Source organism: Mustelus asterias, chromosome 3 (genome assembly GCF_964213995.1).
Source record: "Mustelus asterias chromosome 3, sMusAst1.hap1.1, whole genome shotgun sequence".
In the NCBI taxonomy this organism is placed as follows: domain Eukaryota; kingdom Metazoa; phylum Chordata; class Chondrichthyes; order Carcharhiniformes; family Triakidae; genus Mustelus; species Mustelus asterias.
This window is the reverse complement of record NC_135803.1, coordinates 65,263,613-65,275,826: the sequence shown is the minus strand read 5'-3', so window position 1 is coordinate 65,275,826 and position 12,214 is coordinate 65,263,613. Positions and strand designations below refer to the sequence as shown.

The 12,214-nt window shown below is 40.9% G+C and overlaps 1 protein-coding gene across 1 annotated transcript; it reads left to right on the top strand.

Annotated features, from left to right (window-relative positions):
* Window positions 1-690: 690 nt before the first annotated feature.
* Window positions 691-7,517, top strand: LOC144491369 (C-C motif chemokine 8-like). Its single transcript, XM_078209085.1, has 4 exons — window positions 691-1,098; window positions 1,208-1,328; window positions 3,985-4,062; window positions 6,285-7,517. Exons 1-4 carry the CDS (start codon window positions 1,023-1,025, stop codon window positions 6,310-6,312), a joined length of 303 nt encoding a protein of 100 aa, XP_078065211.1. The 5' UTR covers window positions 691-1,022; the 3' UTR covers window positions 6,313-7,517.
* The last annotated feature ends 4,697 nt before the right edge of the window (window positions 7,518-12,214 follow it).

Below are 12,214 nucleotides of genomic sequence, written 5' to 3'. Positions count from 1 at the left end.
TCTGTGGAGAGAGAAACAAACGCCCAAATTTTCCAGTCAAGGTTGATGCTGAGCAAGTTGACGCTGGCAAGATAAGAACAACATCAGGCTCATTCGTATGGGCCAACTCTCTATTTAGGTTCGATTATGAAGCACCCTGGTTGTTTGAGTGACTGTAGGTCTGCTGGTACTATGTCGAAGTGTCTGAATATCAATCACCTCGAAGGCACAAGTCCAGAGTGTGATGGAATACTCTCCACTTGCAGCTACAACAACACTGAGGAAGCTTGACACAATTCAGGACAAAGCATTCCATTGATCAGAATCCCATCCACCACTTAAACATTGATTATTTTCACCACCAGGATCCCAAGGTTGCAGTGTGTCCTATCTACAGGATGTAGTATGACAACTCAACCAACCCTCTTTGGCATCAGCTCCCAAAACCACAATCACCATCATCTAGAAGGCCAAGGACAACAAGAGTATCATAAAGTTATCATCTTCAATTTCTACTCCAAGTCGCACACCATCCCAACTTGGATGTTCCTTCGTGATCATTGGATCAAAATGAGAGCAATGTGGCAGAACCTTCACTTGAAGATGAAGAAGATGGCACATTGCTACCTTCTCAAGAGCAACTGGGGATGGGCAATATGTGCTGGTTGCAGATTGAAGATAAAATAACACTTGTTCTTGCAAGAAAGAAATGATATCGGGATTGAAGAGAAGAGATGAAGACTTGAAATTCCATGAAGCCTTTCTTAGCAGTCAAAAGAGATGAACTTGTTTTGATTTGCAGAAGTGAGTGATTAACTTTACCTCAAACCTTGAAAGTAGCACTTCATTTGAATGAAACCACGTAGGCGTAACTGACATTAACTGCCGACCGCCTTCCTGTGTGCTTTTTATGATACTTGTTTTATAAAAGGGAAATAAGTTAACCATGAGAAACGCACAAGGGCAGAACCATTTCTAACCTCACTCAGCAGCTTCTGCCGAAGAGACAGGTTGCAAAAAAGAGACATTTCTCAGAGTCTACAATGCAGTCGAAAATATCACTCCAAATTGCTGTCATTTTTATGTTGTTTGGAATCATCCTTGTATCAAGCGATTCATGTAAGTTTTGCATTCTTTTAATATCTTCCATATCTGATAAACAAACAGACTGATTTGAAAGAGCCTGTGTATGCTCATCTTGGACAAAAGCAGTACTCTTATTTTTCAGATCTCCGGCCAAGCAGGGTTACCACAAACTGCTGCAAGCGGGTGTCTTCAAGAAGATTCCCCTATAACATTACACATTACAGGATACAGAATGCCCTTTATCCTTGTGTGGAAGCTGTGGTGTAAGTGACTATGCTTAATCAAACCATCTTCAAAGGTTCAATATTTTATTTTATTCATTCGCGGGTTGTGATTTTGCTGGTAATTAAGGCCATTCCAATTGCCCTTGTGATGACAATGGTGAGTTGCCTTCTTGAATACGACTGAGTAGCTCGCTAGATCATCCCAGACAGCAGTTAAGAGCCAAAGACATTTCTATGGTTCAGGAATCACAGATTAGGTAAGGAAGGTAGATTCTCCTTCACTAAAGGACATCAGCGAACAAGATAGATTTTGACCTTAATCGGATAGTTTTATAGTCACCATTACTGATACTAGAATAATTGAATTTAAATTCCCCAGCTGCACGTTAGGATTTGAACTCATACCTCTGGAAGGGCTCTGGATTATTAGTCCCGCAACATATTCACTATGCTAACATATCCATAAATTGAATCTTCTAAAAATCCCCTTTTTTTGCTATGTTTTTTCCCTGAAATTTTCTCCTCTTTCCCTGGAGGCTTCAATCATTCTTGGGCAGAGCTCCACCTGACAATTTTTCTGTGAAACCTTGGCTCTGGGTATGTGCTCCAAAAATATTATTTCTGGAATTACTATTTCTTTTTAAAAGCAGACATTGTGCTTGGGCAACAAATGCAATCTGGGCACACCCCAAGTCATACAGTCATCGTGTTTTACAGCACAAAAAGAGGCCCTTTGTCCCATCCTGGAAAATGTTCTGCTTGAAAAAGTACCCCTTGATACCCCCTGACACTATGGTGCTGTGGCCAGGTTTGTGTTATCAGCTATCGTGAGGTGTAGGAGCAGCTAGCTTGACAATCAATGTTATATGTTCGAATGTTGACCATTTTCAGGAGAGGCAGTCTTAAGGGAGAATATAGGAGCAAGCAAATATACTGTAACAAATTGACATATGGCAAAATACGACACGCTGTAGCATAGCAGTGGGAGGGTGGTGTAAGGGGGTATTTTCAACAATCATTGTCCATTTCTTTTGACATGGTGATAATGAATCTTAAAAAATGATTGGTAACTGTTGTATTTTCTGGTTTTGTGTGAACTACAGAAGACAAGAAAATTTTGGTATTCCAAAATCCTTTGGCATATGTTGGAAAAAGTTTTTAATTGAACAAAAGATTTTTAAGTGGAGAAGACCGTATTTATATCTAAGTGGGTTGGAATAATAAGTTTCCCACCTTGCTGACTGGATTCAAAACTTGAGTACGAAACTGATCTTCAAAGATTCTTGTAGATAATGCATTGGAAACATTAGTTGGCATACTCAATAATATATCAGCTTAGAGATCACCACTGCCAATTTTTACAGAGATCAGAGGTTACCATAAGACATTCCTCTCTTGTTACATAAGGTACTAGTCATCATCAGCTTAAATGGGTGAGCAACTCTGGTGTAATAGTGAAACCACAAATATAAATGCTTTGAATGTTTGTCGCTAACAGTACCAACATTAATTTCTAACCATACATTTTTATATATTACAGGCATTTTATAAAATCTAGTAAATGCTTTCATTATGAAAATAAATAGCTTCTAATATGCACTCTGAATAAACATCAGGAGTGGGATAGCTTGATCTTGGTTTCGGACAAAGCTCGGCACAACATCGAGGGCTGAAGGACCTGTACTGTGCTGTACTGTCCTATATCAATCTTCCAATTCCCAATCTCCCCATGCCTCCATCCTCAACCAAGATAGTTTTGCTATGGATTCTCTGCTTCATCCTTGCACAGAGGCCCAACCAGTCCCGACTCACCACCACCTTCCTCTGCCTGGCTAAGCTTGTTTTCACATTGAACAACTTCTCCTTCAATTCCACTCACTTCCTCCAAATAAAAGGTACTGTTTTGTGTACCCATACGGGTTCAAGCTACACCTGCCTGATGTATAATATGTGGAACATTCTTTGTTCCAATCTTACCAAAGTCCCCTCCCTCAGTTCTTTCTCCAGTAGATTGATAATTGTACTGGAGCCATTTTCTGCTTTCATTCTGAACTAGAAAATTGCATCGACTTTGCTTTCAATTCTCACCCTTCCTTTGCAATATGATCCATCTCTGAATCTACCATTCCCTTCCAGACTTCTTTGTTTCCATATTTGGGAATAGACTATCAGTCGCTAATCACTATGGTTGGAATTTTACTGGCTCGTCTGCCCCAGAATCGGGACGGGCGACACTTGCAGAACGGAATTCTCCGTTGGCCACGGGCGGGATTTTACGAGCCTTGCCTGAGCGTGGTCGTAAAATCCTGGCGTACAAGTCCACTGACAACTATGTTATTTTCACTTCCTCATACCTGGAAGGATTCTATTCCATTCTCCCAGTCCTCCATCTCCGTCGCATCTGTTCAAATGTTCTACAACAACAATTGAGATATATCTTCCTTTTTTTTCTACCAAGTATCCCCACCACCATGGTTAATAGGTCAATCTTGGCTTTAAATATATTGACATGACTACTTATAATTTGAAATTCTTCCTATCTTTATCTCAAAACATATCGCACCCTTAACGGAAAGCTTCACACATCAATGGTGACTCATGGCTCCAAACGTTATTTATATAAGTTGTGCACAAAAATTCTTTCTATTTTCAACTTCAAAATTCTAAAAGCGCTCTAATTTTTCTGCGATTTTAGTTTCTACACAGTGGAGGTTGGACCCATCTGTTCGAATCCAGTTGCACGCTGGGTGTCAAAAAAGATCAGAGAAATCCAGTAAGTTGAATTTACTGCTAGTCAGATGTTATCTGCTTGGCTGACTATTTCACAGAAGCACTTCAGCGGTCACGGGCATTCAGCCTTGGATCTTCAGGTAAGCGTTCTCCAAGGCGGCCTTCACGACACACGACAGCGCAGAGTCGCTGAGCAGAAACTGATAGCCAAGTTCCGCACGCATGAGGACAGCCTAAACCGGGATGTTGGATTTATGTCACATTATCAGTAACCCCCACAGCTTGCCTCCTGGACTTGCAGAATCTCACTAGCTGTTCTGTCTGGAGACAATACACATCTCTTTAACCTGTGTTTAATGCTCCCTCCACCCACATTGTCTGTACCTTTAAGACCTGGCTGGCTGTAGGGATTCGCATTCTAATTAGTATTCTGTAACTTGATTTTGTGTCTCTGTGCACTGTTTGAGAGCACATTTCCACTCCATCTGACGAAGGAGCAGCGCTCCGAAAGCTAATGGTATTTGCTACCAAATAAACCTGTTGGACTTTAACCTGGTGTTGTGAGACTTCTTACTGATTTCACAGAAGCACAGGATTTGTTATGGTGCAAAAGGAGGCCATTCAGTCCATTATGTCTGCACTGGCTCTCCATTTGAACACTCTGACTTAGCGCCATTCTTCTGCCATTTCCTCACAACCCTGCACATTGCTTCTATTTCAAATAATCATCTAATGCTCTCTTGAATGTCTCCATTAAACCTGCCTCTGCCACACTTACAGATAGTACATTCCAGACCCAAACCATGCACCATGTGAAAAAAACGTTTATTTCTCCTTGGGGTCCCCTTTGAGAGCCCCAGTGAAGATAACAAACATGCAAGTTTCTCTCTATTGGTCTTCCGATAGTAACTGCAGCCACATTGGCTCAACAGAAAGGGAGAGCATGGTCGGAGGTCTCCACTTTGGCACAATCAAAATCAGTGTCCTCGCTACATGGTAAAAGTACCTTCAGTTAAAACAGTGAACCTGTGGGCACATGGTAAACTTGTTTAAAGGGAGTTATTGAACAGGGGAGCGAGTTAACAGTAATCAACATAATATCATTCTTTGTGTTGAATGTTAGTTCTGCATCCTTTCAGTTTGTAACTCCACTAATCAGAAATACCATGATGCCCTCAGAACCCTCTGAAAAATAGTCAATAGGATGGTACTGGCCAGCTTTTTCTCCAGCCGATAGCACCTTATTACATGTGTGTTACATCTGACATTCCAGCATATACAATACAGTACAAACCACTATGCCAGATATTTTATCTGATGATGCAGAAATCTGACCCTCCAGCTAGAAATAGAGAGGAGTTAGTGCACTCCAACCAATGATTAAATTGTTGAACTTAAATGTTCTATTGTACTGAAAGGCACAATTTGACAAATATCATTTGAAGGTACTTTTGTTGAGAAATTTCCTTTGAGTAATTATGCTAATATTCTGTTCTGCAGGATTATTTTCTAACAGCAAGCTGCTGTTTTCCAATTAGGCCAGCTTTTACCTGCTTTCATTAGTGTCTGCTCCATAACTTGGGAGTAGTTTTCTCACAATGCATAAGTAACTAATTATGGATATTCATTCCTTTTCTCCCCCCTGTTCTCCAATTTCATGATGTGGAGATGCTGTCATTGGACTGGGGTGGGCACAGTGTTCTCCAATTTCCACCCTCTCGTGCATTTGTTTCTTTCTCAATATTATTAACATTTCTTTACTGCGAGTTCCATTGGCTTTTGTACATTTTGTTCCTCTGCTTGCACCACTTTCCTTATCCCTGCATCAGCACGATAAAGTCAAGCCAATACAGCTTACATTGACTCATCCTTCTCCCAGTATCTCAAATACACAGGATTTAGAGCCTTTCAACCTTTCCATCTCCTAACATCTTGATATCACCTTCAAACTAATTTATGATTTACCACATTTTTGCTTTCACAATGTTCAACCCATGAACCCTGAATTTTCACCTCAGTTTCTCAGCTTAAAAGAAATAATTTACTTTGTCTTTCCCTTGCTTGTCCTCTCTTTGTTAGTTTTCATGCTGATTTTTCTCTGAGTCTTAATATGAGTACTTTCCTTGTTATTGTCAAATATCTCTCTTTCCTAATGTTTGTTCCAATACTGTATCTAGTCATACCAATAAAACATCTCAGTTTATTAACAGGATCATGCCAGTAGTTTGAGGTTATATTCTCTACTAATCTTTTGTTTCTTTCAAGAAACAGGATGGAGACTGGCAGTACCTAACAATGAGGAAGGGATGAAAACAGGCGCCATTGTTCAGTTATGCAAACGAATGTCTGTATTTTTGCTGTGTTATTTGACCTCTAGAGTCACATATTTCTCACAGAAGCTCAATGGATCTCAAGCTTCCTGTCCATAATAATGTTCAAGTAAAGATTTCACTGAATGTTTGAATTATCTGAATTTCTAAAGCCTGTGATTGTCAAGGTGTTTTATTCTCACTTTGTAAACTGAGTTCCCAAGTCAGTCATAACTCTCAAGGTTAATCAGACAATCTGAGAATGAAACTTCAGAATCAATCGGAATATTTCATCTATAATCTTATGATCTTTCACGTATTTTAGTACTTATCTAAGATTTATGCTTTGGAATACTCTATTGCTATGCTTTAAAGCTTAACATCGACCCAATTTTATTTAGAAATACGCAATGTAAGTCATTTTGATGCTTGAAATGCAACAATAATTTGAATCCTGAAAGCACTGTCAGATCTAGAATTCCAAAGCGAAAGCTCTGCTCATAATTCCTCGTCTCATCTGCAGAAGTCCAGTCTATTATATGGCAGTTAGTGGAATCATATGTGTGCGATAATGATGTTCTGTGCCCAAGGCATCTTCAGCAAGTTTTATATGAGATAGCAATTATCAAATTTATCTATGTAACAATTATCAAATGTAACAGAATATCAATTCTCACCCAACATTTGTTTTATATTGCTAGTAAGCAGAATGTTGGTGATACTTAGTAACGTTCAGTTACAATGTCTTATTTGCATTTTTGGTGGGCAAAAGTATAATGGAATATGGAGCTAAGGTGGTAAATTACACTGAGGCACAGATCAGCCATGATCTAATTGACAGACTCGAGGGCTAATCCTCTCCATATAGTCCTAGAACATCAACCATCAGATGCTTGAAAACAAGATACATTTCGCATTGTTTTGGAGTGAATTGCTGTCTGAAATTTAATCAAAAGCTTTAGCAATAATTATTAATAAGAGCTCCATTGTTATTTCTGCATTATATTCAGGCTTAATAAAAGTGTTAAGGAGGCTGCAACAGTATTATTTAGAATATCATGCATTAGTCATTTATATATGAGGAACTTATTTTAGATACATGCTTATGTATGTTAAGCATTTATTTTTCTATTTTATTTTACAAATTTGGATTTTGTTTTTACCTATTAATAAAGGATAATGTAGCCTGCCTCATGTGTCTTCCTTAAGAACACTTTCTGCAAGCGTTGAAAGTCAATCATGTTTCTGCAGCTATGATATTCCAATGCAAAATCCTAGAATATTTTCCAGGAATATCCTTGGAAATAAAAACTCTTATAGCATTCCCTTTATTTGCCGATGAAAATTATAGACTCTCATTTTGATTGTGTGCGCTCTGCCTGAAGGCAGGCTTTTGGTTTATCGTCTGTTAATGCTTCATCCTGAGCTGTTTTCTTCACATTTGGTTGTGTCAGTGGGTTTTCACCATCACCTTCCAACCCACTCAGAGGGCAGGACAATAACACAGGTCTCAGTTCTCAATTCTACCTCAGCCCGACCAGGAATCAAACCCATGCCACTATTCTGAACTTCACACTAGCCATGTGAAGCTAAGCAAAGCGATATGGGAAGAGTTATAAAGGATTATTATCTGAACTGAAACTACAAATGATAAAAGCTCTCCCTACAAAGCTTTGATGTATTTGTAATTCATGAATTGTCCATTTAGCCAATCTTTAGTCACTTAAGTCAGTTTGGTTTAGTTGAGACAGCCGGTTATGGTTCCATTGGTTTGATCTTGTAATTGTACAGACGCGCTATATTGTTATTGTGCCATCTGCTGGATGAGACAGAAAATTCAGGCTCCACTCGCCTTCCTAAGGAGTCACGCAGGATTTTGTGGTCTTATTTGGAAGAAAGGCAGGGTGTTCTTCAGCACCCTGACGGACATTTCTCCCTCAACTCATAGAAATCATGGAATCATAGAAACCCTACAGTACAGAAAGAGGCCATTCGGCCCATCGAGTCTGCACCGACCACAATCCCACCCAGGCCCTACTTCCATATCCCTACATATTTACCGACTAATCCCTCTAACCTATGCATCTCAGGACACTAAGGGCAATTTTTAGCATGGCCAATCAACCTAACCCGCACATCTTTGGACTGTGGGAGGAAACCGGAGCACCCGGAGGAAACGCACGCAGACACGAGGAAAATGTGCAAACTCCACACAGACAGTGACCCAAGCTGGGAATCGAACCCAGGTCCCTGGAGCTGTGAAGCAGCAGTGCTAACGACTGTGCTACCGTGCCGCCCTACAGCAGTAACACCATTTCAAAAACATTGGTTCGAAAGTGCTTTGGGACATCCTGAGATTGTGAAAGATTGTGAAATTGTGAATTCACATTGAATGTGAGTTCTTTCTCTTCCTTATTTAATACAGTCAAAAGCAGATGATCTGGCGAACCATTTATTTGTTGTTTGTGGAACCTTGCTGACTGGAAGTTGGTAACTCATTGGGTATAAAGCACCGTGAGCCATCTTGAGTAACCTATATTTTGGATGAATTGATTGTGTGTGTAACCAGGTAGAAGAGAACAGCAAAATGTTTCGAATCAGATCTGAGTGCAAGAGGATTCACTGTCCCAGTACTTCCTTTTTGAATTGAAATATAATTTTTGCACCAATGCTCTGTAATTTTGGAGAGCAAATATAAGCAAACCAATAATACACAAAACCTTTGAGGAACAAGCTGAAAACTGGAACTGAAACTGGCCCTTGTTTGCATCACACTCTCCTTCTGCTCACATCACATGCAAAGGAACCTGCTTAAAACCTTTCATCATGAGTGAGATTTCTCACAATCTGCTTACTGGGTACAGGACGGCACACAATTCAAGGATATTGATTCAGAAAGGATACATTCAAAGCTATTCTTTTGTACCTAGAATTTTGCAAATGCAAAATTGTATGAAAATGTTATGCTTGAAAAATGTGCATTCTTTGCCTGTTTAGATTACCAGGTTGTTAATAAGAATATTACCATTGAACATTATTAGAAACTGGAGACTCCAGGACAATCCAAGACGATTAGCAACCATATTGTGTGTCTCTCACCCAGTCCTAATATGAGATATTTAATTTGATTTGATTTGATTTATTATTGTCACTTGTATTGGGATACAATGAGGAACAGATATGGAGGCAGATTGTGGCAAGGTGTAAAAGTAACAGGGTTGTCGTGGTGGGAGATTTTAACTTCCCCTCTGTTGACTGGGATTCACTAAGTGTTAGGGGTGTGGGTGGGACAGAGTTTGTAAGGAGCATCCAGGAGGGCTTCTTGAAACAGTATGTAGATAGTCCAACTAGGGAAGGGGTCATACTGGACATGGTATTGGGGAATAAGCCTGGCCAGGTGATCGACGTTTCAGTAAGGGAGCAGTTCGGGAACAGTGACCACAATTCAGTAAGTTTTAAGGCACTGATGGATAAAAAAAAGTGTAGTCCTCGATGACACGAAGATGGCTGGAATTGCGGATAGCGAAGAGCATTGTCGGGCAATACAGCAGGATATAGATAGGCTGGAAAATTGGGCGGAGAGGTGGCAGATGGAATTTAATCCGGATAAATGCGAAGCGATGCATTTTGGAAGAAATAATGTAGGGAGGAGTTATACAATAAATGGCAGAGTCATCAGGAGTATAGAAACACAGAGGGACCTAGGTGTGCAATTCCACAAATCCTTGAAGGTGGCAACGCAGGTGGAGAAGGTGGTGAAGAAGGCATATGGTATGCTTGCCTTTATAGGACGGGGTATAGAGTATAAAAGCTGGAGTCTGATGATGCAGCTGTATAGAACGCTGGTTAGGCCACATTTGGAGTACTGCGTCCAGTTCTGGTCACCGCACTACCAGAAGGACGTGGAGGCATTGGAGAGAGTGCAGAGAAGGTTTACCAGGATGTTGCCTGGTATGGAGGGTCTTAGCTATGAGGAGAGATTGGGTAGACTGGGGTTGTTCTCCTTGGAAAGACGGAGAATGAGGGGAGATCTAATAGAGGTATACAAGATTAGAAGGGTATAGATAGGGTGAACAGTGGGAAGCTTTTTCCCAGGTCGGAGGTGACGATCACGAGGGGTCACGGGCTCAAGCTGAGAGGGGCGAAGTATAACTCAGACATCAGAGGGATGTTTTTTACACAGAGGGTGGTGGGGGCCTGGAATGCGCTGCCAAGTAGGGTGGTGGAGGCAGGCACGCTGACATCGTTTAAGACTTACCTGGATAGTCACATGAGCAGCCTGGGAATGGGGGGATACAAACGATTGGTCTAGTTGGAGCAAGGAGCGGCACAGGCTTGGAGGGCCGAAGGGCCTGTTTCCTGTGCTGTACTGTTCTTTGTTCTTTGTTCTTAAGGTGCTAAACTGGGTGAAGGCTAATTACAACAATATTAGGCAGGAACTGAAGAATGTAGATTGGGGGCAGATGTTTGAGGGCAAATCAACATTTGGCATGTGGGAGGCTTTCAAGTGTAAATTGATAGGAAATTAGGACCTACACGTTCTTGTAAGGATGAAGGATAAATATGGCAAGTTTTGGGAACCTTGGATAACAAGAGATATTGTGAGCCTTGTAAAAGAGAAAAAGGAAGCATTTGTCAAGGCTAGGAGGCTGGAAACACACAAAGCAAGTATGGAATACAAGGAAAGTAGAAATAAACTTAAGCAAGCAATAAAAGGAGGGCTAAAAGGGGTCATGAAAAATCATTGGCAGCAGGATTAAGGAAAGTTCCAAGGCTTTTTATACATATATAAAGAGCAAGAGGATAGCCAGGGAGAGGGTTGGCCCACACAAGGACAGGGGAGGGAATCTATGCATGGAGCCAGAGGAAATGGGCGAGGTATTAAATGAGTACTTTGCGTCAGTGTTCACCAAAGAGAAGGACTTGGTGGATGATGAATCTGGGAAAAGGTGTGTAGATAGTTTGAGTCATGTTAAGATCAAAAAGGAGGAGGTATTGGGGTTCTTAAGAAACATCAAGGTAGATAAGTCCCCAGGGCCTGATGGAATATGCCCCAAAATACTGAAAGAGGCAAGGGAGGAAATTGCTGGGGCCTTGAGAGAAATCTTTGCATCTTCACTGGCTACAGGGGAAGTTCCAGAGGATTGGAGAATAGCCAATGTTGTTCCTTTGTTTAAGAAGGGTCGCCGGTAATTACAGGCCGGTGAGCCTTATGTCAGTGGTAGGGAAATTATTGGAGAGGATTTTTTGAGACAGGATTTACTCCCACTGGGAAATAAGTGAACATATTAGCGAGAGGTAACATGGTTTTGTGAAGGGGAGGTCATGTCTCACTAACTTGATCGAGTTTTTTAAGGAAGTGACAAAGGTGATTGATGTGGGTAGGGCAGTGGATATTGTCTACATGGACTTCAGTAAGGCCTTTCACAAGGTCACTCATGGCAGACTGGTGCAGAAGGTGAGGTCGCATGGGATCAGAGGTGAGCTGGCAAGGTGGATACAAAACTGGCTCGGTCATAGAAGACAGAGGGTAGCAGTGGAAGGGTGCATTTCTGAATGGAGGATTGTGACAAGTGGCATTTCTCAGGGATCAGTGCTGGGATCTTTGCTGTTTGTAATATATATAAATGATTTGGAGGAAAATGTAACTGGATTGATTAGTAAGTTTGCGGACGACACAAAAGTTGGTGGATTTGCTGATAGCGATGAGGACCATCAGAGGATACAGCAGGATATAGATTGGTTGGGAGCTTGGGCAGAGAGCTGGCAGATGGAGTTTAATCTGGACAAATGTGAGGTAATGCATTTTGGAAGGTCTAATACAGATAGAAAATATACAGTAAATGGCAGAACCCTTAAGAGTATTGATAGGTAGAGGGATCTGAG